At 37.3% G+C, this 25305-nt stretch overlaps 1 protein-coding gene across 2 annotated transcripts in view; it reads left to right on the top strand.

Moving 5' to 3' along the window:
- EPC2 (enhancer of polycomb homolog 2) overlaps window positions 1-20445 on the top strand; it is a 130046-nt gene extending 109601 nt beyond the window's left edge. For both annotated transcript variants that reach the window (XM_069577608.1, XM_069577607.1), the window contains 6 exons: window positions 2744-2889; window positions 3000-3343; window positions 14267-14403; window positions 16740-16899; window positions 17844-18177; window positions 19183-20445. In XM_069577608.1, coding sequence (XP_069433709.1) covers window positions 2744-2889; window positions 3000-3343; window positions 14267-14403; window positions 16740-16899; window positions 17844-18177; window positions 19183-19255 — 1194 coding nt within the window. In that variant the 3' untranslated portion in view covers window positions 19256-20445. The remainder of the gene's footprint in view (window positions 1-2743; window positions 2890-2999; window positions 3344-14266; window positions 14404-16739; window positions 16900-17843; window positions 18178-19182) is intronic.
- The last annotated feature ends 4860 nt before the right edge of the window (window positions 20446-25305 follow it).

Genomic DNA, 25305 nt, shown 5'->3' with positions numbered 1-25305 from the left:
TTCCATAAGGGTGGTGTCATCTGCATATCTGAGGTTATTGATATTTCTCCTGGCAATCTTCATTCCAGCTTGTTCTTCATCCAGCCCAGAGTTCCTCATGATATACTCTGCATATAAGTTAAATAAGCTGGGTGACAATATATAGCCTTGACATACTGCTTTCCCAATGTGGAACCAGTCTGTTGTTCCATGTCCTGTTTTAACTGTTGTTTCTTGACCTGCATACAGATATCTCGGGAGGAAGGTCAGGTGGCCTGGTATTCACATCTCTTTTAAGAATTTTCCACAGCTTGTTGTGTTCCACACAGTCAGAGGCTTTGGCTTAGTCAATAAAGCAAAAGTAGATGTCTTTCTGGAACTTACTTGCTGTTTTTGATGACTCAACAGATGTTGGCAATTTTTTCTCTGTTTCCTCTGCCTTTTCTAAATTCAGCTTGAACATCTGGATGTTCACGGTTCATGTACTGTTGAAGCCTGGCTTGGAGAATTTTGAGCATTACTTTACTAGCTTGTGAAATAAGTGCAATTGTGCTGTAGTTTCAACGTTCTTTGGCATTGCCTTTTTTTAAGGATTGGAATGAAAACTCACCTTTTCTAGTCCTGTGGTTGCTGCTGAGTTTTCCAAATTCGCTTGCATATTGAGTGCAGCACTTTCACAGCATCATCTTTTAGGATTTGAAATAGCTCAACTGGAATTCCATCACCTCCACTAGCTTTGTAGTGATGCTTCCTAAGGCCCGCTTGACTTTGCATTCCAGGATGTCTGGCTCTAGGTGAGGGAATCACACCATGGTGGTTACCTGGGTCATGAAGATCTTTTTTGTACAGTTCTTCTGTGTATTCTTGCCACCTCTTCTTAATATCGTCTGCTTCTGTTAGGTCCATACCATTTCTGTCCTTTATTGTGCCCATCTTTGCATGAAATGTTCCCTTGGTATCTCTCAACTTTCTTGAAGAGATCTCTAGTCTTTCCCATTCTGTTGTTTTCCTCTATTTCTTTTAATTGATCAATGAAGAAGTCTTTCTTATCTCTCCTTACTGTTCTTGGAGCTCTGTATTCAGATGGGTAATCTTTCCTTTTCTCCTTTGCCTTTAGCTTTCTTTTTTTCTCAGCTATTTGTAAGGCCTCCTCAGACAACCATTTTGCGTTTCTGCATTTCTTTTTCTTGGGGATGGTCTTGACCACTGCCTCCTGTACAGTGTCACGAACCTCCGTCCATAGTTCTTCAGGCACTCTGTCTATCAGATGTAATCCCTTGAATCTGTTTTCACTTCCACTGTATAATTGTAAGGGATTTGATTTATGTCATACATGAATGGCCTAGTGATTTTCCCTACTTTGTTCAATTTAAGTCTGAATTTTGCAATAAAGAATTCATGATCTGAGCCACGGTCAGCTCCTTGTTATTACTTTGCCAACAAAGGTCCATCTAGTCAAAGGTATGGGTTTTCCAGTAGTCATGTATGGATGTGAGAGTTGGACTATAAAGAAAGCTGAGTGCCGAAGAAGTGATGCTTTTGAACTGTGGTGTTGGAGAAAACTCTTGAGAGTCCCTTGCACTGCAAGGAGATCCAACCAGTCCATGCTAAAGGAAATCAGTCTTGAATATTCATTGGAAGGACTGATGCTGAGGCTGAAATTCTAATACTTTAGCCACCTGATGTGAAGAATTGACTCATCTGAAAAGACCCTGATGCTGGGAAAGATTGAAGGTGGGAGGAGAAGGGAACGTCAGAGGACAAGCTGGTGGGATGGCATCACTGACTTGATGGGCATGAGTTTGAGCAGGCTCTGGGAGTTGTTGATGGACAGGGAAGCCTTGCCTACTGTAGTCCATGGGGTCGCAAAGAGTCAGACACAACTGAGCAACTGAACTGAACTGAGGAAATGGGAAGGCTAAGAAATGCACTGTATGTCATTAAAAATAGAGGAAGTATGAATTTCATCTGTGCATGCTTTCTTTTTTGTTTCTCTCTTTATTTTTTAAATTATGAAAGTATGATAACACATTTACAGAAGACGTGGAAAATACAGAACAAAGTTGCATATGGTTCCACTATATATTACAATTATTTTTTTAAGTAGATAAATTAAGATTTTTAGTTGAATCTCTATATCAAACTCTCAAAAATTAATAGAATAAATTTACAGAAAAGTAGAAGCATATAGTAGACCTGAAAAGCACCATGTACCAATTCAACATAATTGAGATTTATATAGTTTTCATACAACAGTAGGATACAAATTCTATTCAGGTTTTCATTGACTACAAACTGGGTGACACTAGAACATACTCAGGTACCTAAAATAAGGTCATGCTTGCTTTCTTGAAGTGCAGTTTTTGAAAATCCTGTCGAAGTCTCTGTAATATATCTCAGTAGCAAGTTTATAAATTACTAAATTCATTATCTCTAGAGCTGCTGAGAGTTGGACACTACTGAGCAACTGAATAGCAACTCTTCTACATAAATGTTAGAAGCCACATTGTTCTTTAAATATATTTCTTTTAAAATATATCTTAAATGTATTGATAGTCATAAAAATTTAGTTTATTTTGATGAGTGAACTTCTTTATCAGTTTTATAGAATTTAACCTGGTTAACATTTAAATCCCGATTTTAAATTTTTATATCTAAATTTTAATTGTTCTGCTAATACTGTAGTTTATTTTTATCATGATTTAACTTTTCTTCATTTCAGAATTATTCTATGAGTTTCAATTTTTCCTTCCCTTTTGTGCAGCCTCGTTTGGACCAAACTAACCGTTCATTTGGAAATTCAGAATTGGCAGATTTGGATAAGTTAAGATACAGGCATTGTCTTACAACACTCACAGTCCCAAGACGATGTATAGGATTTGCAAGAAGGCGAATTGGCAGAGGTGGAAGGTAAACTGTTCGTTTTGACATGGTATTTGTTTACAAGATGGAAGGGGACAGTATTAAGAAAATGTTATGAAGTTCTTCTAGGTAATATTTGGCTTTATATTGTTTTTCAGGGTCATAATGGACCGGATAGCCACAGAACATGACCCAGTCCTGAAACAGATAGACCCTGAAATGCTGAATGGTTTTTCAAGCGCTTCCCAAAATATAGACTTTTCTTCTAATTTCTCTCGGACCAATGCTTCCAATAAACATTGTGAAAATAGACTGTCCCTTTCTGAAATATTAAGCAATATCAGATCATGTCGACTACAGTGTTTCCAGCCAAGGCTACTAAATTTACAGGACAGTGATAGTGAAGAATGTACCTCAAGAAAACCAGGGCAGACTGTGAACAATAGAAGAGTTTCTGCAGCATCTGTAGCTTTATTGAACACCAGCAAGAATGGCATATCAGGTAAGTTGCTACTTGTTAAAAGTATATCCTCTTCTCTTCTTAATTTTTCATTATCCACTAGTCTTTCAGGATGAATTTTGAAGGTTTATTTTCATGATCCTACTGAGGAAAGGAATTGTAGCTTAACAATTCCCCCCAATGTAGGAAACTAAACTCTATTATTGTGGTTTGCATTTTAACCAAAAGTTCCAAACCAATACCTGTAAAACCACTCACTTTGAATGTGTGTGCCTGGTATGGTGAGTGTGTAGGGAGAATGTGTAGAGAATTCTCTCTGGGCAGAGTGATTATTAGCTACTATTAGATCATCATAGCACAAAAGTGTTTTTGTTATAGAAAGCTTAACACACTAACCTGACAGGCTCCTCTGTCCATGGAATTCTCCAGGCAAGAATACTGGAGTAGGTTACCATTTCCTTCTCCAGGGGATCTTCCAGACCCAGGGATCAAACCCGGGTCTCACGCATTTTAAGCAGATTCTTTACCATCTGAGCCAACAGGGAAGCCTCTTTTCCTTTCGCTTTCATTTATTGTATCGACTTTGCTTAAATGTAAGCATTGCCCCTCAGAAATGCCATTAAAGCTTTCTTTCTGAAAAATGTAATTTTGGTCTGATAATATACCTCTCTAATTGAGATCAAGAAGTATTTTACGTTTTAAGAGACATTGTACTAAAATTAATATACCTTGGCATTGTGAATAATGTGTAACATCTAGAGACTCTTAAGATGTAATTTTTATTTGTTTTCTTCTGTGGATAGTCTTCTCTTTATCACATATATATAAGTGTATAACTTGTGAATGTCTTTATAATGTATAAATTGCAAAAAATGCATGGTATACAAAGGCAAAGCTAGACGTGGCTTGACTTAAACTGTTGATATCCTTTCTTTCTGTAAAATGTATTTATTTCTAAATTATTTCCTGGACAGTGTATTTTACTATATAAAATTGATGTGTTATACTTCTTCAAAGTGATTTTAAATCATTTTAGGTTGAAATTTTGTCTCAATAGTGTTCAGTCCTTTTTAATTACTGAGCTGTTTATTTTCAAACTTTACTTACACGTTTGTCTATTTAGAGGTTGTTATGGAAAATTGGATTTGTTTGCATGATTGGAAGCTGGCATATCATTTCTCCAACTTAGTTGGTTAATTTTCTCCCAAATGAACTTAGGTAAGGAAAATGGTATCCCATTATATAAAGTTCGTGAGTCTGTGAAGTTTAATGACCTTTTGAAGCTGAAATGGATTAATACCTAATATGACTTTAGACAGCAGGATTCTTAGAAGTGTAAAAATAGTAAGAGCCAGACATCCTGGAATGTGAAGTCAAGTGGGCCTTTAGGAAACATCACTAAGAACAAAGCTATTGGAGGTGATGGAATTCCAGTTGAGCTATTTCAAATTCTAAAAGATGATGCTGTGAAAGTGCTGCACTCAATATACCAGCAAATTTGGAAAACTGGGCAGTGACCACAGGACTGGAAAAGGTCAGTTTTCATTCCATCCCAAAGAAAGGCAATGCCAAAGAATGCTCAAACTACCTAACAATTTTACTCATCTCACACGCTAGTAAAGTAATGCTCAAAATTCTCCAAACCAGGCTTTAGCAATACATGAACCGTGAACTTCCAGATGTTCAAGCTGGTTTTAGAAAAGGCAGAGGAACCAGAGATCAAATTGTCAACATCCACTGGATCATCGAAAAGGCAAGAGAGTTCCAGAAAAACATCTATTTCTGCTTTATTGACTAAGCCAAAGCCTTTGACTGTGTGGATCACAATAACTGGAAAATTCTGAAAGAGATGGGAATACCAGACCACCTGACCTGCCTCTTGAGAAATCTGTATGCAGATCAGGAAGCAACAGTTAGTACTGGACATGGAACAACAGACTGGTTCCAAATAGGAAAAGGAGTACATCAAGGTTGTATATTGTTACCCTGCTTATTTAACTTATATGCAGAGTACATCATGAGAAACCCTGGCGGGAAGAAGCACAAGCTGGAGTGAAGATTGCCAGGAGAAATATCAATAACCTCAGATATGCAGATGACACCACCCTTATGGCAGAAAGTGAAGAAGAACTAAAGAGCCTCTTGATGAAAGTGAAAGAGGAGAGTGAAAAAGTTGGCTTACAGTTCAACATTCAGAAAACTAAGATCATGGCATCTGGTCCCATCACATCATGACAAATAGAAGGGCAAAGAATGGAAACTGTGGCAGACTTTATTTTTGGGGGCTCCAGAGTCACTGCAGATGGTGACTGCAGCCATGAAATTAAAAGACGCTTACTCCTTGGAAGCAAAATTAGGACCAACCTAGACAACATATTAAAAAGCAGGGACATTACTTTGCCAATGAAGGTCTGTCTAGTCAAGGCTATGGTTTTTCCAGTAGTCATGTACGCATGTGAGAGTTGGACTATAAAGAAAGCTGAGTGCCGAAGAATTGATGCTTTTGAATTGTTGTATTGGAGAAGAGTCTTGAGAGCTCCTTAGACTGCAAGGAGATCCAACCAGTCCATCCTAAAGGAGATCAGTCCTGGGTGTTCATTGGAAGGACTGATGTTGAAGCTGAAACTCCAGTACTTTGGCCACCTGATGCAAAGAATTGACTCATCTGAAAAGACCCTGATGCTGGGAAAGATTGAAGGTGGGAGGAGAAAGGGATGACAGAGGATGAGATGGCTGGATGGCATCACCGACTTCATGGACATGAGTTTGGGTAAACTCCAGATTTTGGTGATGGACATGGAGGCCTGGCATGCTGCAGTCATGGGGTCGCAAAGAGTCAGACATGGCTGAGCAACTGAACTGAACTGACGAATATTAGGTCACATCCTTTTTCAGCCAACTCTAAGACATTGTTCAAATTATTTAACTGAAATTCCTGTACCAAAAATTATAATAATTTTGCCAAAAAGAGAGTTTAAAAACATATCAACCATAAGCATTTATAAGTAGATTTGACTGTAGATTGAATTTTTTCTCTACAAACGAATACCGTAACAAAGGATTGATTTTAAATGTTCCGTCTCAACTTGAATATGGCCAAATATTTGCAGCTTTCTACTGTACTTTCCTGAAACACTTCAGAACTATTTGACTTGACTCTTCCAGAAAATATATATGTTTCTCATTATTGTATCATCAGTACTCTGCATGTATGGATTCAGAATATAACAAGTCCATACAGTCAGCTCTAGAATTTTATGACACTACCATGTATCAGCATAAAATAAGCATTTGTATTTTAGGCTTGCATACACTTCTCAGGGAATTTAAATCGCATTATATGTGATGCTAGCATCATAGATAATAAGATTTTTTTCTATTTTTACCTTTCCCCTGTCATCAGAAGGAAATAGTGGTTTTGGTCTATGCCATTTTTCCTGTCTTATGTTTATGTTTGTTATGTAATGGTACTGTGTCTCAACTTAGTACCATTCCATTATTTGTTATTAAAAGATTTTGTTCATGTTTTCTCTGCTAACTATAACCCACTGTAGTCATTGAAGTCACAAGGTGGTTTGTTTTTAACAAATTTCTTTTGTTTCAAAATATTAGACATGGTATGTAAATTCATAATGAGACGTGTTTCTAACAGCAGTTTTGTAAACAACTGAAAAGCTGTAGCAGTTATTTGTTTGTTTGGGCTACCCCACGGGGCCTGCGGGATCTTTGTTTCTCAGCCAGGAATCTAACCTGGGCCCACAGCAGTGAAAGTGTAGAATCCTAGCTATTGGACCACCAGGGAATTTGCCCATGGCAGTTTTAAGTACGCCCCGTACCAGTTATGTTCATTACATAGTTTCTCAGTTCTGGATAGATCATTTAAAGTGGATTCAGTTGCAATTCAGTTAATATGGATAGAAACTCCTTTTCTACCTAAAGAGAATTTAAGGAATTTCTTAAAAGTTACATTTTTATCTTTGATGTGCTTAGTGACCCCATGAACAGTAGCCCACCAGGCTCCTCTGTCCATGGGATTCTTCAGGCAAGAATACTGGAGTGGGTTGCCATTTCCTTCTCCATTATATTTGATGGACATATGCAAAAGAATTGAATCCTCATACATTTGGTTTCTTTTAATCTACGTGTCTGTAACACTTGTGCTTTCTGCTTAATTGTTAGCGGACTTAGTCAGGAGAACATGCCTGTCTTTAAGAGTAACAGGACTGATACAGAACCATGTTTTTACTTCGCAGAGAGTATCAAGTACTGAATTTTCTGTTTCACAGCTGGGAAATTCACAGCAAATAAAGGGTTTGATCAGAAATAGAAACCTGATACACCTGACACTTATAGTATTTATTTGTATCACAAATTCCTTAGTTCTTAAACAACAACCTTGAACTTGAGAGCCATTGACAGAAAATTTTCTTACTTTTATGTTCTTACTAACTCAGTGTTTTTCAAGTCATAGTTGCTGTGTCCTGAATGTAATCTGATTATTATTTTCGCTATCATATTAAATGGACTTAAAGTGGAACAAATAGAATTGTGTGTCCTAGGTACTAGTAAGAACTAAATCTGAAGACTTCATTTAGTCAATTATTAAATAAAAGTATGTTGTCTTAATTGAAAACCTGTTCTGAAAGAACAGAAGTAGGACAGAGAAAGGGAAGATAGATGTGCTAAATAAAGGAAGTGCATAACCAAGGAAAATTATTTTTAATACATAATTATTTAGGATCTAAATGGCAGCCCACTCCAGTGTTCTTGCCTGGAGAATCCCAGGGACAGGGGAGCCTGGGAGGAGGCCGTCTGTGGGGCCGCAGAGAGTTGGGCACGACTCAAGCAACTTAGCAGCAGCAGCAGCGTATGCAAAGCACTATGTTAAGTGTTCGGAAGTTGCAGAATTTTAGAAGACAGTAATCCTTACCTTCAGGGAGCTTATAACAAGCAAATATTATATTATTTAAATAAATAGATGATACAGTTTTCAGTCATTTGAAACTGCAGTATTTATTCTTTTGAGATACTATTATTAAATCTCAACCTTAAAATATATTTCACGTCTAAAAGTAGCATTGCTTGTTCAGACTCGAAGGGCAATTTATGTTTAGTCTTGGGTTAGACTAATGCATGGTTGCAGTGTCTTTTCCCATTCTTTCTGAAAATGGTATAGAATGTTTGCAAGCATGAAAGTCTTTTAAAAGGGAAAACTATGTTTTAATACTAGCTGAAGTACTTGCAAGGACTTATTTTTTAAGTTAGAGTCACTTCCAAAGGTGAGAAATCGATTTAGACTTCAGGAGTTTAAAAGATTTTAGTTTGACTACTAAAGGAAATCATATTGAAATTTCAATTATAACTGTTTAGCTTGGATTTCAGAAGTTTAAATGAATATTTAGTCTGTTTTATCGTCACATTTCATTTTTCCCTCATTCCCCACCCCTTTCACCCTCTCATTTCCTGTCTCACCTCTCATCTTCACCCTGGTTAGTATCCCCACAGTTTTATAGTTTACTCATTAGTTATATTAGTTTATGTGAATAGTCCTGGATTATATTCTTGGCTTTTGTGGGTGGGAAGATTTGTCCTCAGAGTAGGTCCAGTGGTTTTTTGTGAACTTTACCTGGTTGCTTGTTGTTACCTAGAAGGATTAAAATAGGCAACCTGAGATCCAGCTAATTTTAAAACAAACAGACATTGCATATAATCAGCATTGCTTCAACAAGGTATATATTAAAACTTTTATAACAGACCTACCTGGTAGATGATGAAGTGCCAAATAATCATTTCGATTTTTAGATGGTTTTAACTATTACATTAGATGTTCTTTATTAAGCTGTAAAAACTTGGTCTAGGCTAGTATTTTAAAATATTCATGGCCTCCCAAGAATCACTTTAGCCTACTTTTAGAAAAAAAATGCATTAAAAGTTAGAAGATTATTTTTTCAAAGGTAGCAGATAGCACAAAAATCATGTGTTTATACTTGGTTATGGAGTCCCTTGGACTGCAAGGAGATCCAACCAGTCCATTCTGAAGGAGATGAGCCCCGGGATTTCTTTGGAAGGAATGATGCTGAAGCTGAAACTCCAGTACTTTGGCCACGTCATGTGAAGAGTTGACTCATTGGAAAAGACTCTGATGCTGGGAGGGATAGGGGGCAGGAGGAGAAGGGGACGACAGAGGATGAGGTGGCTGGATGGCATCACTAACTCGATAGACGTGAGTCTGAGTGAATTCCAGGAGTTGGTGATAGACAGGGAGGTCTGGCGCGCTGCGATTCATGGGGTTGCAAAGAGTCGGACACGACTGAGCAACTGAACTGAACTGAACTGAACTGTGGGATGGTCATCTAGAAAATCCAGAATGTGTTTCTATTCGGTGTTTCTTTTTATTAGTTTATCAATGAAACGACAGTAAAAAGTTGACTTCTGCTGCTGCTAAGTTTCAGTCATGTCCAACTCTGTGCGACCCCATAGACGGCAGCCTACCAGACTCCTCCATCCTTGGGATTCTCCAGGCAAGAATGCTGGAGTGGGTTGCCATTTCCTCCTCCAATGCATGAAAGTGAAAGTGAGGTCGCTCAGTCGTGTCTGACTCCACAATTCCATGGACTGCAGCCTTCCAGGCTCCTCTGTCCATGGGAGTTTCCAGGCAAGAGTACTGGAGTGGGATGCCATTGCCTTCTCTGAAAAAGTTGACAGATACTTTTAAAGATTTCACACATACTCAAGAATGTTTTCTCTGGGCCCAAGTTTAAGAAATAGTGATGTAAAGCTTTATTGATATACCAGTGTAAAATCTAATGGAGATACCTAGAGTATATTTGTTTTGGATCACTGTCAGATTATGAGAGGGGAAGGTGATAAGAGATCAGGCTAGCAGAGCACCTTGTAGGAACCACATGACTGAAAGGTAAAGAACAAAATGAGCAATGCCTGCAATGTTTGAAAACAGAATCAACATTCTAAAGGTGGTGACAAATATTCTGTGAAAAGCTACATGGATTCATCTGAGGCATAGAAGCACACCGATAAACCCAAAGCAGGTAGAAAGACAGCCAGAAAGGTTAGAGGCTTTAGTGAAAAACAGACTGTCAGTTATATGCTCAAAATATTTAGAAATGCACGTGTGTTACTAATGTACAGAATGACAACTTGCGTATGTAAAAGGATAAATTCTATAATATGTGTACCTATTAGAATGTGTAACCCAGGGAGATTTGCAAAACCTCTTACTTAGAGAAAGGAACATTTCCTGCTTTTTTGCCTTCATAAAACAGTCAGATTGTAGTTACTTTTTTTTTTTTAATTTACTTTTAATTGAAGGCTAATTGCTTTACAGCATTGCATTGGTTTCTGCCAAACATCAACATGAATCAGTCATAGGTTTACCCATGTTCCTTCCCACTTGAACATCTCTCCCACTTGCCTCCCCATCTCACCCTTCTGGGTTGTTACTGAGCCCTGGTTTGAGTTCCCTGAGTCATACAACAACTTCCCATTGGCCGCCTGTTTTACATATGGTAATATATGTTTCCGTGTTACTCTCTGCATACCTCCCATCCTCTCCTTCCTATGCCAGCTGTGTCCATGAGTCTATTCTCAGTGTCTGTGTCTCTCTGAAAATAGGTTCATCAGTACTGTCTTTGTAGATTCCATATATGTGTGTTAGTACATGATAATTTTTTCTCTCTTTCTTACTTACTTCACTCTGTATAATAGGCTCTAGGTTCATCCACCTCATTAGGACTGACTCAGATGTGTTCCTTTTTATGGCTGAATAATATTCCATTGTGTATATGTACCACAGCTTTTTTATGCATTCATCTGTTGATGGACATCTAAGTTGCTTCCACGTCCTAGCTATTATAAATAGAGCTGCAATGAACATTGGGTTACACATGTCTTTCCTCAGGGTATATGCCTTGTAATGAGATTGCTGGGTCATACGGTGGTTTTACTCCTAGTTTTTTAAGATATCTCTGTACTGTTCTGCATAGTAACTATCAATTTGCAGATTGTCAGTTACTTTTAAACTGACAGGATAGGGTAGATTTATGACCAGCGTGGAATTTACTTTTAAGCTAGCAACTTTTGAGAGCAACTAGTAGAAAGAACTTGACCCTAAGCAAGAGAAACATATGGTTTCTTTTTTCATACATTCCCACTTCTTTATGTCACGACCACCCTTCCAAAGCTGGGCCTCCATCCTATGTCTTGTTCCTAAAGAGGTATCTTCACACTATAAGTGTGACATTTTCCTAGTGTATTTTAATGCTTATCTCTTGATAACTCAAAGTCAGTGTAAGAAATAAATTTCTTATGGAAGTATTTCTGTAACTTATGAAAGGAAAAATAATTAGTGGAGAAGGTGCTTTCCTTCTGATCAGTACTATGACTGTGCCATTAAAACCATAGTGCATTTCTTACGACTTTCACTCATCCTAACAAAATGAAAGAGGCCAGTTAGGGAGGGTGTTCTGTATGTGTTCCAATTCTGTGTCATGATTGCTGTTTTTGTCTGAAGAGTGTTTAATGCTCTAGAAAATTCTGAATGAGAAACATAAGCAATTTTCAAGCACAAAACACCTTATAGTGTTTAAAAACAACAACAAACTAGATGTTAAAAATGAATCTAACATGCTGAGTTTGAGGTAAAGGAGAAGAAGAAAAAAATGAATTTAATATTTTAAGCATATCCATATTTTTGAATTAAGTTTTACCACCAGTGGTTTTCAACCAGTAGCAGAATCAGGAATGAGAATTTTGGCATCAAAGCCAGCGTGAGTTTTTAAGAAGTTGGGCAACACTTGACCATTAATTTGAGTCATTTCAATGAAGTCTTGGTTGGGATTTTATACATTTTCTATGGTGAAAAGGATGGAGTTCTTGAACAAATTAATGGTTTCAACAAGTCAGGGCAGTAAGCAGACATGTCCCTCCCCAGACCAGGAACTTTTATTAGCATCCCTTTTTGATATCTACATAAATGATCATCTTTTCACAAGAACAACTAGAATACCTCTAATTGGCAACATTTTGTTAGTTAATAACTACTAACCAAAACTAATTTTGTTGCTAAAAGAATACAATTTGTTCTTGCAAGTAATTTATATATATATATATATATATATACTTTCTGATTAGTAAGATTTTATGATTATCTAACTTAAAAGATTTTGAAAAATGAAAAAATTCTCATTATCCTCATTTCTCTCTGAATTTTTAAATAGCTGCTAAAAGTGTATCCTGTTTGGTTTTATTCCTCACTTAGAATTCAGTACTATGGATTTCTCACCTTTTTAATCACAGCATAAACCTAAGCTCTGGACAAACATCATGCTGCATTTGAGAGCAGAGAATACTAACACCAGATTACAAGTCCACTTTTTCTGAATTGGTACACTGGTTTATATACAGAAGACTTAAATAGATTTATTTGGGCTTAGGGTTTTCCTACCTGCCTTTGTATCTAATAAACTATTTTTAATCTCTTTCCCAAGGTTCTCATACAGCTAGAAATTAATGAACACTTCACATTTTCATTTGATTTTGAATATTTTAAATTTAGAATTTAAAGTTATTATTTTTTATTTAAAAATAGAATACTTGCAATGAATTCAACATGTGCAAAGAAAGACATTTGATTTTGTTGATAATTCAGTAAGATAACTAATGTGTACTTCAAAAATACAGGTAATAGTGAAATTTTAGAATGAGTGCTGTCATAGGCCCATCTTCTAAAAATAAAATTGCTGTCTATCTAAGAACTGTTTCTCCATGACAGTCCAATACTAATTTTAATGATAACGTTGTGTAACAGAAATGAAGGCCTGTCTAAAGTTTTGTCCATCTCTGGGGCTTAATTCCTTCATAGAAAATAAGCTGTGCACAACTTGTTATATCTAATTTACCATCATATATATATATATATATAATTTCTCACTTGTGATTCTGCTAAATGGAAAACTTTGGTGGGGATTTCTAGTTAAGTAACATTAGTTGAAGGTATAGTCTCCTATGTAAACTCCTTCAGGTCATATTGATTAAGTTAGCTAAGTTACATTTAAAGGTTGACTTCTATTAGTTGAAAATTCTTTATATGTATCTTTTTTTTCCAACTACATGGTAGGACTTTATAGCAGGGACCTTCTTTTAAATTTATTTTTTTTCTCTGTATTTATTCTTAACTCTTAATTCAGCACTTTTCATTGTAGATAGTAAATACTTGCTGATTGGGTGAAATAGCTGGGAGAAAGGAAAGAAAACAATAAAGAAAAATAGAGTAAAATGGCTCTGGTAGTACATGTATTCTGATGTGATTTAATGTTTTGTGGCTCTAATAGTATACTGACTTCTATGGAGATAGCTTTGTGTCCCCTGAATAAGTTTATCAGTGGTGTACTTAAATATCAGTGAGTGAAAGTTTGTTTACATTTCTTTGGGAAAAGTTTTTCTTATTATAACTTGATAATTTTTTTTAAAGTAATTTTTTAAATAAAAGTTTTAAATGTCTTATTTTTATTTGACATTTAGTAACTTAACACAGTTGGTAACAGCATAATTGATTACATCTGAGGATGCATTGTATCTCTAATTTTCTAACATATCTCATTTCTAGCCCATGTTTTTATAGATAGTACTTACTTTAGGCATCTATTGGCTTAATGTGTGCTTTAAGTCTGAATAAATGGAAGAATCCTCAAAGTAGAGCTGTGTTATACAGTAAAAACTACAAATAGTAACTTTTTAAGCATGTAATATTAGAAGGTCATAGATATTAGTATAAGCTACTTTGACTGAAGGGTATCATTTTTACCCTGTTCTTTGCTGCTGAAGTATAATAAATACTGTGATTTGAAATTGCTTTTCATCTTAATTGTGGAGTAACTTCAGACTGTATTCTACTTGTTAAAAGTACTTTAAAACATGCATGTTTCTAAAATTCATGTCCTTTGCCAGTGTCAGGGGGCATCACGGAAGAGCAGTTTCAGACTCATCAACAGCAGTTAGTTCAAATGCAAAGGCAGCAGCTTGCTCAGCTTCAGCAGAAACAGCAATCTCAGCATTCCTCGCAACAGACACATCCAAAAGCACAGGTAAAGCTGTCTTTGAATCATGGTTATGTCTGTTCTTTCACAATTATGTCATTTTAAAAAAATTTTAGTCAAGTCACAGCAAATAACCTTGTTATTGCTACTCTTGATTTTGAAGATCAAACCTATGTCGTTTTCAGTTAATTTAACTAATTTTAAGTGACTAGTTTTTGTTTCATGAGAGGAGCACTAGAGCCAAATATAGTATTTTTAATTTAGGAAAGAAATTGCTACATATTTTTGGAAAGTTCACTAAGAATTCATAGAAGTAATTATATACTCTTAGACCATCAGGCTCACCCCTGCTGCTGCTGCTGCTAAGTCGCTTCATTTGTGTCCAACTCTGTGTGACCCCACAGACGGCAGCCCACCAGGCTCCCCCATCCCTGGGATTCTCCAGGCAAGAACACTGGAGTGGGTTGCTATTTCCTTCTCCAAGGCTCACCCCTACTCCCCCCAGAAGTGTTCTTTCCAAGGATATGACTATCCCAACCCTTTCCTAAACTGTGTGTTGTGCCATTTGAATATGCCCCATAAGCTGGGAGGTAATTGACTTGTGCAATAAATCCAGACAACATAGTCCTTTGTCTATTTGAAACTCATTTCCCTGAAAAAAAAAAAAATGCCCCTAGATGAAGTTTTCCTTCAGTTCAGTTAAGTCGTTCAGTTGCGTCTGACTCTTTGCAACCCCATGAATCACAGCACGCCAGGCCTCCCTGTCCATAACCAACTCCCAGAGTTCACTCAGACTCATGTCCATCGAGTCGGTGATGCCATGCAGCCATCTCATTCTCTGTCGTCCCCTTCTCCTCCTGCCCCCAATCCCTCCCAGCATCAGAGTCTTCTCCACTGAGTCAGCTCTTGGCATGAGGCGGCCAGAGTACTGGAGTTTCAGATTTAGCATCGGTCCTTCCAAAGAACACCCAGGGCTGATCTCCTTTAGGATGGACTGGTTGGATCTCCTTGCAGTCCAAGGGATTCTCAAGAGTCTTTTCCAACACCACAGCTCAAAAGCCTCAATTCTTCAGCACTCAGCTTTCTTCACAGTCCAACTCTAACATCCATACATGACCACTGGTAAAACCATAGCCTTGACGAGACGGACCTTTGTTGGCAAAGTAATGTCTCTGCTTTAATGTCTAGGTTGGTCCTAACTTTCCTTCCAAGGAGTAAGCGTCTTTTAATTTCATGGCTGCAGTCACCATCTGCAGTGATTTTGGAGCCCAAAATAATAAAAGTCTGATGCTGTTTCCACTGTTTCCCCATCTATTTCCCATGAAGCGATGGGACCGGATGCCATGATCTTCGTTTTCTGAATGTTGAGCTTTAAGCCAACTTTTTCACTCTCCTCTTTCACTTCATCGAGAGGCTTTTTAGCTCCTCTTCACTTTCTGCCATAAGGGTGGTGTCATCTGCATATCTGAGGTTATTGATATTTCTCCTGCCAATCTTGATTCCAGCTTGTGCTTCATCCAGCCCAGTGTTTCCCATGATGTACTCTGCATAGAAGTTAAATAGCAGGGTAACAATATACAGCCTTGACATACTCCTTTTCCTATTTGGAACCAGTCTGTTTGTTCCATGTCCAGTTCTAACTGTTGCTTCCTAACCTGCATATAGGTTTCTCAAGAGGCAGGTCAGATGGTCTGGTATTCCCATCTCTTTCTAACCCTGAACTAGTTTTATACAGAATCAAAAGGAACATGACCATTAAACTTGCCTTTGTTTGCCTTTTAGGAATCTCAGGTAATTTCAGCCTACTGAGAAGTTAGGCTAAGATACATTTTTACACTGGGACAAAAATGGCTGTCAGCCATCTCTGTCATTTCATTTTGCCCACAGTATCTAGATTGTCAAGTATTTTTAAAATTTTATTTATTTATTTTAAATGAAACAAAGATGAATATTTTTAATGAAGAAAGGTATAATTCACAAAGAAGATAGACATCATAAACCATTAGACACTTTAGCAACAAAGAAACAAAAATATATAAAGCAAATATCGGAAGAGATATAAGGGAAAAAATATATAATCATAATGAGACATAGTAACAATTGTCAAGTATTTTTAAAGGCATTAACACTTGGAAAAATGAATAGGGCATAAAGATTTGGATTGTTTATTGCCCTAGCTCTTTCTCATAAATAGTTGCTTCTCAGTTTAGTAACTTTCTTATTTCACAGATGAAAATAGTCTATGAAGTCCTAGATCTCTTAACATAAAAACTTTTAACTATTCAGAATGAAAAAGGCAACAGCCTCTTGGGTTATCTCACTTTTTTAAGTGTTTGTGAACTCACATCTGAAAAGTTGAGAGTTTAACTTTGTTCATTTTATAGGGCTCAAGCACCTCTGACTGTATGTCTAAAACACTTGACTCAGCCAGCGCCCATTTTGCTGCATCTGCAGTGGTCAGTGCACCTGTTCCAAGTCGCAGTGAGGTAGCCAAGGAACAGAACACTGGCCACAGCAACATAAACGGTGTTGTCCAGCCTTCAGGTAAGCCTGTCGTTTCAAGTGATACTTACTAGTTCAAAGTTGCAACTCAGTGATTTGAGATTTGGTTTTTTATTTATTTATTTATTTTTGGCGGGGGGGGGGGGGGGTTGATTTTTAAATCCAGAGGGGAAACATTGTACAAGAAGTCAGTTAGGACTCCATAATTTCTATGGCTCTGTGTGGTGGAATAGCTTGATGTTTCTAAAAGTCACATCAAGCCTGCTCCCTGGGTCCTCCCATGCCCAGTTGATACCTACCTGTGTAACAGTCCACCCTGCCTAGTTTTATCTACATACTATCATTTGCCTCACATCTTACCAGTCACATCAAGCCAATTGCTAACCATCATTGTTGAATCATTTGTACATTTTTAAAGAGGAGAATTATATTAATAGTCCAGATGATCTGTCAGAAGTTGGAAATTGGATTTACCTTCCCAGTCTTACACACTCACAGCCCTGCTTTCTGTGACTCCTTGTGAAGTACAGTATTGCTGTGAAACTATTTCTGCATCAAACTACCGAGAGTACTTTGTTCTTCCTATCAGCCTTTAACTTCTGCTCAGACCCTAGGATTTTCCACTTGCTATTCCATATACCTATGATTGTGATTGCCCTTCCTTACTGATGTTCTTCCTTGTGCAAATTCTAATGGAAGTCCAATTTTCATCTCCACCTGCCCTCAGTCTCCAAGAAGACCTCTCTGTCCTGTTACACAGTTTCCATATATGAAGGCAGCAGAATACTTTGCAAAACTGTTTTATGCAGGCTAGCAGAAAGAGGGTATCTTTGGGGTTGTACAGGTGAATATGTTGTGGTTATTGATTAGAAACTCTCTTCAGAGATTTAATTAGATTACAAATGTTTGCATTTTAAACTCCTAATTTTTTAAAGAGTTTAATTAATGTGTCATGAGTTGAACAGTTTTTTTTCCTTCTCCTTCAGGAACCTCTAAAACATTATACTCCACCAATATGGCTTTATCATCCAGCCCAGGGATTTCAGCTGTACAGCTTGTAAGGACAGTTGGCCACACCACTACAAACCACTTAATCCCAGCATTGTGCACAAGCAGTCCTCAAACACTTCCCATGAACAATTCCTGCCTGACAAATGCAGTGCACCTCAATAACGTCAGTGTTGTTTCTCCAGTCAATGTGCATATCAATACACGGACTTCAGCACCATCGCCAACAGCCTTAAAACTCGCCACAGTTGCTGCCAGTATGGACAGAGTGCCAAAGGTTACTCCTAGCAGTGCCATCAGCAGCATAGCCAGGTGTGTGTGTGTGTGTGTATTTCAAGTATCATTCTGTCTCTTTCTGCTGGCTCAGATCCTGTGGGAGGAGAAGACTTTTCCTTTTTTTCTTTTACTGCTCAAACCATAGATATCTTGTCAGCTGATTGACTTGCTTTTCAACAGATATTGAATATCTGCTTAGTCTAAAGCTGTGTGACTTAGATCTTTAAGGTCCCTAGTAGAATGTTTAAATGCCAATCAGAACTGTTACTTTAAAAAAGGGGGGAGAAAAAAAAATAAATAAAAAAATAAAAAAGGGGGGAGGATAGTCCACATCAACTTGGGAACCATCAAACTGAAAAAATACATCAGCTTTAGTTATTCTTATATTTCTTCTTTGTAGTTTAGGCAGTCTGGCAGGCTAGAGTTACTGTTAGCCTTCAGAGCTTTAGTTTTCAAATCAAATTTGTATTTTTTTAACATTGCACCCAAAGGGAAAGTAAATTATTTTGTGTATGTTTTAGAACTGAGAATATCCTGGAATTAACTAAATCTATGATAATGTATTTCAGATTGCTTTTTTCTTTCTGTGACACTAATGCATGCGAACAGTGAATCAAAAAAATTGATCTGCATAGATTAATAACTACATGACCATAAGCTGTAAAATTAAACTGTAGTGGAAAGTAATTTAAGTAATGTTGTGCTTCCAGTTATTATTATGTATGAGCATCATCTGCTCTGTCTATTGTAAAAAGCTTGAATTGTCCTATATTATATGTTTGATAAGTAATTTATCATTGACTGCTACTGAAATACTGTTAAGTTGCTCTTTTTCCTAAGTAAATAATTATAATCAAGTTCATAGGATTTCTTAACTGAAGAAAACTTTTCCTTATTCCTGTATGGAAACTGTAAAAATGGGAGATGTTCTTGTGCAGTATGTTTAATTGTAATTATATAAAACACATCTGTAAATACTAAATGATAAACATCATATTCTAGAGAGTATTAATGTTTATTTTACTCTTTGCCTTATTATAGAGAGAACCATGAACCAGAAAGATTGGGTTTAAATGGAATAGCAGAGACAACAGTAGCTATGGAAGTGACATAACCTAAAACATGTGGCTTTGACCTGTGCTGATGGTGTGCAGTCATTCATATTCCAGCTGAATGCAAAAGGCGAAACTCTGTGGATCACAGAGGATAACAATGGACCTAAATGGACTATAGTATATCGGATGTTGAATCGATATATGATGTATATTTTGTAAAATTGGGAAAATCACTACCTTGTAAAATAGTTTATTTGTATCATCAATATTATTTCTGTTACTTGAATAGTAGATATTCATCATCATGCTTTTGCACTTGAATTTGCAACTGAATGGATTTTAAAAAATAATTCTTTAATGGGATCATGAGCATGAAATGGGATCCTGCATCACTTGTTTTAACTATTTATTTTGCCATGTTTACATTTTGTATCTTGTAAAAATAAATCCAACTTTGTGTCTAAAAAGTTAAAGATTCATAGCTAGGAAATGAAATTCTTGTAATTTTTTTCTAAAGGAACTGTAAAGTTTTCACTTGGTTCATTTTGTTTCACAATTTGACTAGATGGACTTTTTGGTAAATACTTTAGTGGCATTTCACTGTCAAATATGAAGTTCAAGGCAAAATAGTATTTTCTATTACTGTGCAGGGGAAAGGGATGGATCGATACATGCAAATTTAATGTAGTGACTCACTTTTCCATATATTTTGAATGTATATTTCTATTTATAATACCAGTTTATAAAAAATGATTACACAGAAAAAAAGGACTAGGAAAAATTATGCATCTAGTACATTTAAACTGTGCAGGTATGAAAAATTTTCAAGGATTACATTTTATCTGAAGACTGCATATTTTAACTGGCTTTAAAACTGTAACACACCACATAAAGGATATTTTACCAGGTATGTATTGCATTATATCATTGCAATAATTATTGGAAGTGTAGATATCGAGCCATCCCAGGTGTTGGGAGGGGGGAGGGTTGTGGCAAGATTGTCTTTTCAATTTTGGAGAGATTTCCTGTGGCTACAAGGCAAGTAACGGGTTGGAAAAAGTCTGACTGTAAGCGTTGGACACCTTCATAGTGTAGTGTTTTAGTGACTTTTTTTATACGGTTCTTGTATATTAGATACGTGTAGTGGTGTTTCAGAATGTTTGTTTATGCACTAGTTCAGACAACTTTCCCTGTTACTTGTTCTTGATAAGTGAAAACTGCAGGGAAATAAAAATACATATCAAACATGGACATGCTGCATATGTGTTTATTTCACAATGTGCACACAGTATAAGTGAAAATTTAAGGGAGATGATAGCACTTAACAGCACTTTTCATTTTCACAGTGCTTTCCAAGCATTAATGAAAAGAACTATAAGAAGCTCATCTGTGGGCACTCTTGGGTTTCAGATAATCCAATATAAACTACCTTTGATAGGAAAAAGTTCTTAAAATATTTTACAGAATGTAAGTAATTTGCAGTGTAACATTCATTGAAATCTCATAAGTGAGCCTCATTTTATAAATAAAAGTTTAGAATTATATTGCAAGGGGGTTTTGTCAAGTAAGTACTGGAAAATATTTTTAATGAATATGATTAAAACCATTTCAAACTACATAATTTTATACTTTACATTTTTATATCTGCAGTCCTGAAAGTTGTAAATTGATATGTCAGTTGAATTAATGGGCCAAGATTTCTGCTGAGAGTGGTTTTTATTCAGGTCCTAAATATGTAAAGCAATTTATAGTCAAAACCATAGGAAAAAATAAATTTAATTTCTTCGTTGGTTGTGACCTGATAGGATCCATGCTCATTTCTGCCATACTACCTCTGGAGTTACTCATTGCTGGTGATATAAAGAAAATAATTTTGATTTGATACATAGTTTGACTGTATTCATTCTGCTTTTAGTTGGATGTATCTCCTTGCTATTAAGAACTCAAAACAACTTTAGTGCTGATTTCAGAAAAAGTTTTATTTCCATTTCACCAAAGTAAAGCATGAAAGGAAGTTGCCTTGTAATATACATGTTATAAATAATGTAAAACAAAAAACTGTCTACAGTTTCTGGAGATGTGGCGAATTCAGAATTCATCAAAAGCTGATGTTTTGTTTTTTAAGTAAAATAGAAAAATAGGCCTTATTTTGATGGGGTTGTAGCTGTTTCACAGGTGGTATTTCCGTTACTTGCACATAACATTTTTCCAATGCTTTTCAAAACTTAAGTGACAGATACTTGTTTTTACATTATCAAGTTGAAGCTTAGTTTATTTATTTTTATTTTTTTGACTGCGCTAGGTCTTCATTGCAGCATGCAGACTTAGCCCCGTGGTATGCGGGATCTTAGTTCCCCAACAAGGGATCAAACCTATGAGCCCTGCATTGGAAGGCAGATTCTCAATCGCTGGACCACCAGGGAAGTCCCAAGAATAGTGTATTTTTACACAGGCCCTCCACTGGGCAGCACCACCATTTCTTGGTTTTTGTGATTAAACTAATACTTTCAGTTCAGTAAGCTTCTGAAGTCCTTGGAATATGTTTTCTGATGGGATGGATAATAGGTTGGTTGGTTGTTGGGTGGTTTTTTAAACAAAATGGGTAACTCATGTGCTGGGATATCTTGTAATTAATTATAGGTAAAAATAGTTACAAACTGCCTTTTTCTGCTTTCCTAGAGTACCCTTCTTTCCCTGGTAATTCAAAATCATCATTATGATTAATTAGATAAATTATTATGATATAGCTCTAAGTATATTTGAAGATATGTTGCATATCTTTCTTTTGCTAAAGCCCAGGGGAAAAAGTAAGATATCTGGAAGGCACATCTTTAAAATATATATAGTACACACACCATTCTATTTTTTTTTTTAATGTTGACTAGAAAATTATAACTATGCTTAGGTTTTTTTTTTTTTTTTTTAATTGCAGGATTGTTTTCTTGAGGGGCAGGGGGAAGAGTAGTAAGGAGAAATAGTATTTCAGAAATGTCTCCCTTGTATGTACTACTGTATTTGAGTTGAATGATGCTATATTTAGAACAAATTTTATTGACTGGTAATGCACCTTTGACTGAGTTGCACCTTAATCAACTTGGCAAACTAATACATTTCAAAAGGTTAAGGGTAGTAATTCTGAATATTTTGTTCTGTTAAACAAGAGATGTTTTTCGTCATTGACCACAACATAATAACAGCAAACATTATGGAGCGTGACAGTTCTCTCTCAGTGACTTTCATTTAGTCCTCACAGTTGTGTGAAGTACTATTATTATACCCATTTTACAGATCAGGAAAATGACATTTAGCGAAGTTAACTTGCCTTTTGTCACACAGCTGATAAGTTACTAAGCCAGGAATTAGACTTGGGTATAGTCACCACACTTTTAACACTGGCCTGCCATCTTTAAGAAGAATGTACCCTTCAGAGGACTACTTACTGGACTTGTTAGTCCACTTATTGGCAGTATCTGTATAGCAGAGTTTTAAATTTCTTCTAGAAAACAACCTCCTCCATTCTTACACCACCTGGCAATTAATGTTTGTGTTTTGCTTCCCAGACTGAGTCCATTAGATCCACCTGTGGCTTCTAGCTATCCATCAAGCAAACCCAGCCTGTCAGTTTATACTCCTCTGTCTGTCAGACTTAGCCAGTAAGTGCGAAAGCTCTCAACCAGCACAAGGCTTTGGAAGCTGGGTCTGGGCCAGGACTTGGCTGAGTAGCCTTTTCTGAACCTTGCTTTCCCCATCTGTAAGATGAGCAGTCTCCTAAAACTCTGTAGCGGAGACCACACTGACACGCTTGGTGCAAGTGTGCATGTGGCCGGCATGTCCCTGGCTTCTCACCAAGGATGTGGGTGCTAAGGCCCAGCATGCAGGTAGCCTAGAGTTTAAGTCCTTACTGTCATCAGTGACTGTGAAGCATTGACAATTGGATCACATCATATGATACGACTTAGCTCATGCAGAACTAAGAACTCTAACCAACTTCTTTGACTACAGGTCTCAGAAGGCCATAAGAATTTTATCTTTGGAGGAGGCAAACTAGGGAAAACAGGACAGACTACACAGTGCAGTAGAATATCAGAATTTGTTGAGCTGGGCTTTAATCGTTTCTCTGCCATTTAATTGGCTTGTGACTTTATCATCTTTGTCTTCGTGTCTCTGAACTTGTTATCATAGGACACATGGGTGGAATTAGATGACCTCTGAAATCTCTGCCAGCTCTGATGCCATAGGAATCAAATTTCCCCCACCCCTCTTCCCTCCCTGGATGGCTCCCTTGCTTTCCATGCTATTGTCAGTGTCCTTAGGCTTACCAGCACCATTCAGAAGGGTCAGTACCAGATCAGACCCTCTGTGCCTTCCTACCGTGTCTCTCCTGTTAATCGGAAAGGGGAATTGTGTCTTATTTCTGCTGTGGTGGTGGTTTAGTTGCTAAGTTGTGTCCAGCTCTTTGTGACCCTATAAACTCTTGACCACCAAGCTCCTCTGTCCATAGATTTCCCAGAAGAGAACATTGGAGTTGGGTTGCAGTTTCCTTCTGCAGGGGATCTTTCCAACCTGGAGATCAAACCTGTGTCTCCTGCATTGCAGGCAGTTTCCTGCATTACAGGTGGATTCTTTACCAACTGAGCCACTAAGGAAGCTAATACTTCAAAGCTTGACATTTTAATGGGGAAGAGGAAGGTAACACTGAGCCACATATATCTTTAGCAATAATTTACTTGACACAGGATTTTAGGCATGGGCTGCCTCGAAATGGTGTCTTGTATCAAGATTAAGAGTTCTGTGTGTAATTAAAGATGTGTTTTTATTCTCATGAAACTTCTCTGGTAATATCGTATATTTGAGCAAAACCGCTTCTTCCCTGGTTGACTGAGGAGAGTAACGTTGCAGGTTGAGATGATAAAATATCTCTGAACATTGACTGTACTGTGGAGTGGACACCTGTTATCCTCAGGAAAGCCTAGAATTTTGAAGTTACCTTCCACTGCTAGAACAAGAGAACGTGACTCCAATCAGAAAAAAATTATTTCACCTGCAGTATATCTGCAAATCTGTTGGTCTGATGAACAACACGTTCTAAAGCAATGACATTTGCCATTGTTGAAGACTTTTAACCCTTAGCATATAGAAGAACACGGTGTTCTTCCTCTGCTCAGTGCCAGGGCCGCTGGTGGTCATGGGCACACACAGCTCCTGTGTCTGTTAAGTAAATCTTAGTGGCCAAGTAAGCCTGTGTTAGGAATAGCCAAGATACAAGGTTTCTACTTTTAACATGAGATGTCTATATTGTCTACTGCTGAGTGATAAGTAATATGAACATCACGTGTGTTACAGTGTGGGGCGGAAGTCCACAAAGCTGAAATCAGGTGGCAGCTGCTCTTGTGTTCTCTGGAGGCTTAAATAGGGGAGGATCTGGTTTGTCAGGTCCCTCAGATTGTAGACAGAATTCACTTGCCTGTGGCTATAGCGTTCTAACGATTTGCTTCTTCAAAGCTAGCTATGGAAGAGAGTTGCTGCTGCATGATGAGTCTTGCTTCAGGGAAGACCTAGGCTTTCAGTGAAAGACTGGTCCATAATCCGATTCTTGCTGTCTGGTCTGCTTTGATTAGCTTAGTCAGCTGATTAAAGACCTTAGTCCCATCTGTAAAATCCCATACTCTATCCCTTAGAAGCAAGTCACATGCCTTGCCCATACTCAGTGGATGCAGATCGCACAAAGGCTTAGGTCAGTACTAGAGGATAGGAATTACAGGGCCACCCGAGTGCATATGTGCACATCTAGGTCACTGGATGAATTCCATCCCACTGCCACTCATCCCAGTCTCCCCATCTCAGTATACCATGGATTAACATCGAGAGAACTACATATCTTTATAGGTAAACAATTTAATGCAAACAGTTTGTTATTTTGTAAGTAAGTCATAAATCCCACAGGCCTGGCTGTTGGGCAGGGGATCAGATCCAGGCTGGAGATAAACTGGCCAGCATCAGTACGAAGGCCTTGTGGAAGCTGGGTGGATGAAACCAGCTAGAGAAAGAGTAGTATAGAATGAAGTGTGAATAGCAAAACTCTATGAGGCCAGTGGGAAAGTTGAGGGAG

Source organism: Ovis canadensis, chromosome 2 (genome assembly GCF_042477335.2).
Source record: "Ovis canadensis isolate MfBH-ARS-UI-01 breed Bighorn chromosome 2, ARS-UI_OviCan_v2, whole genome shotgun sequence".
Classification (NCBI taxonomy): Eukaryota; Metazoa; Chordata; class Mammalia; order Artiodactyla; family Bovidae; genus Ovis; species Ovis canadensis.
Note: the sequence above shows the minus strand (reverse complement) of the source record. Positions and strands in the feature narration are given on the sequence as shown.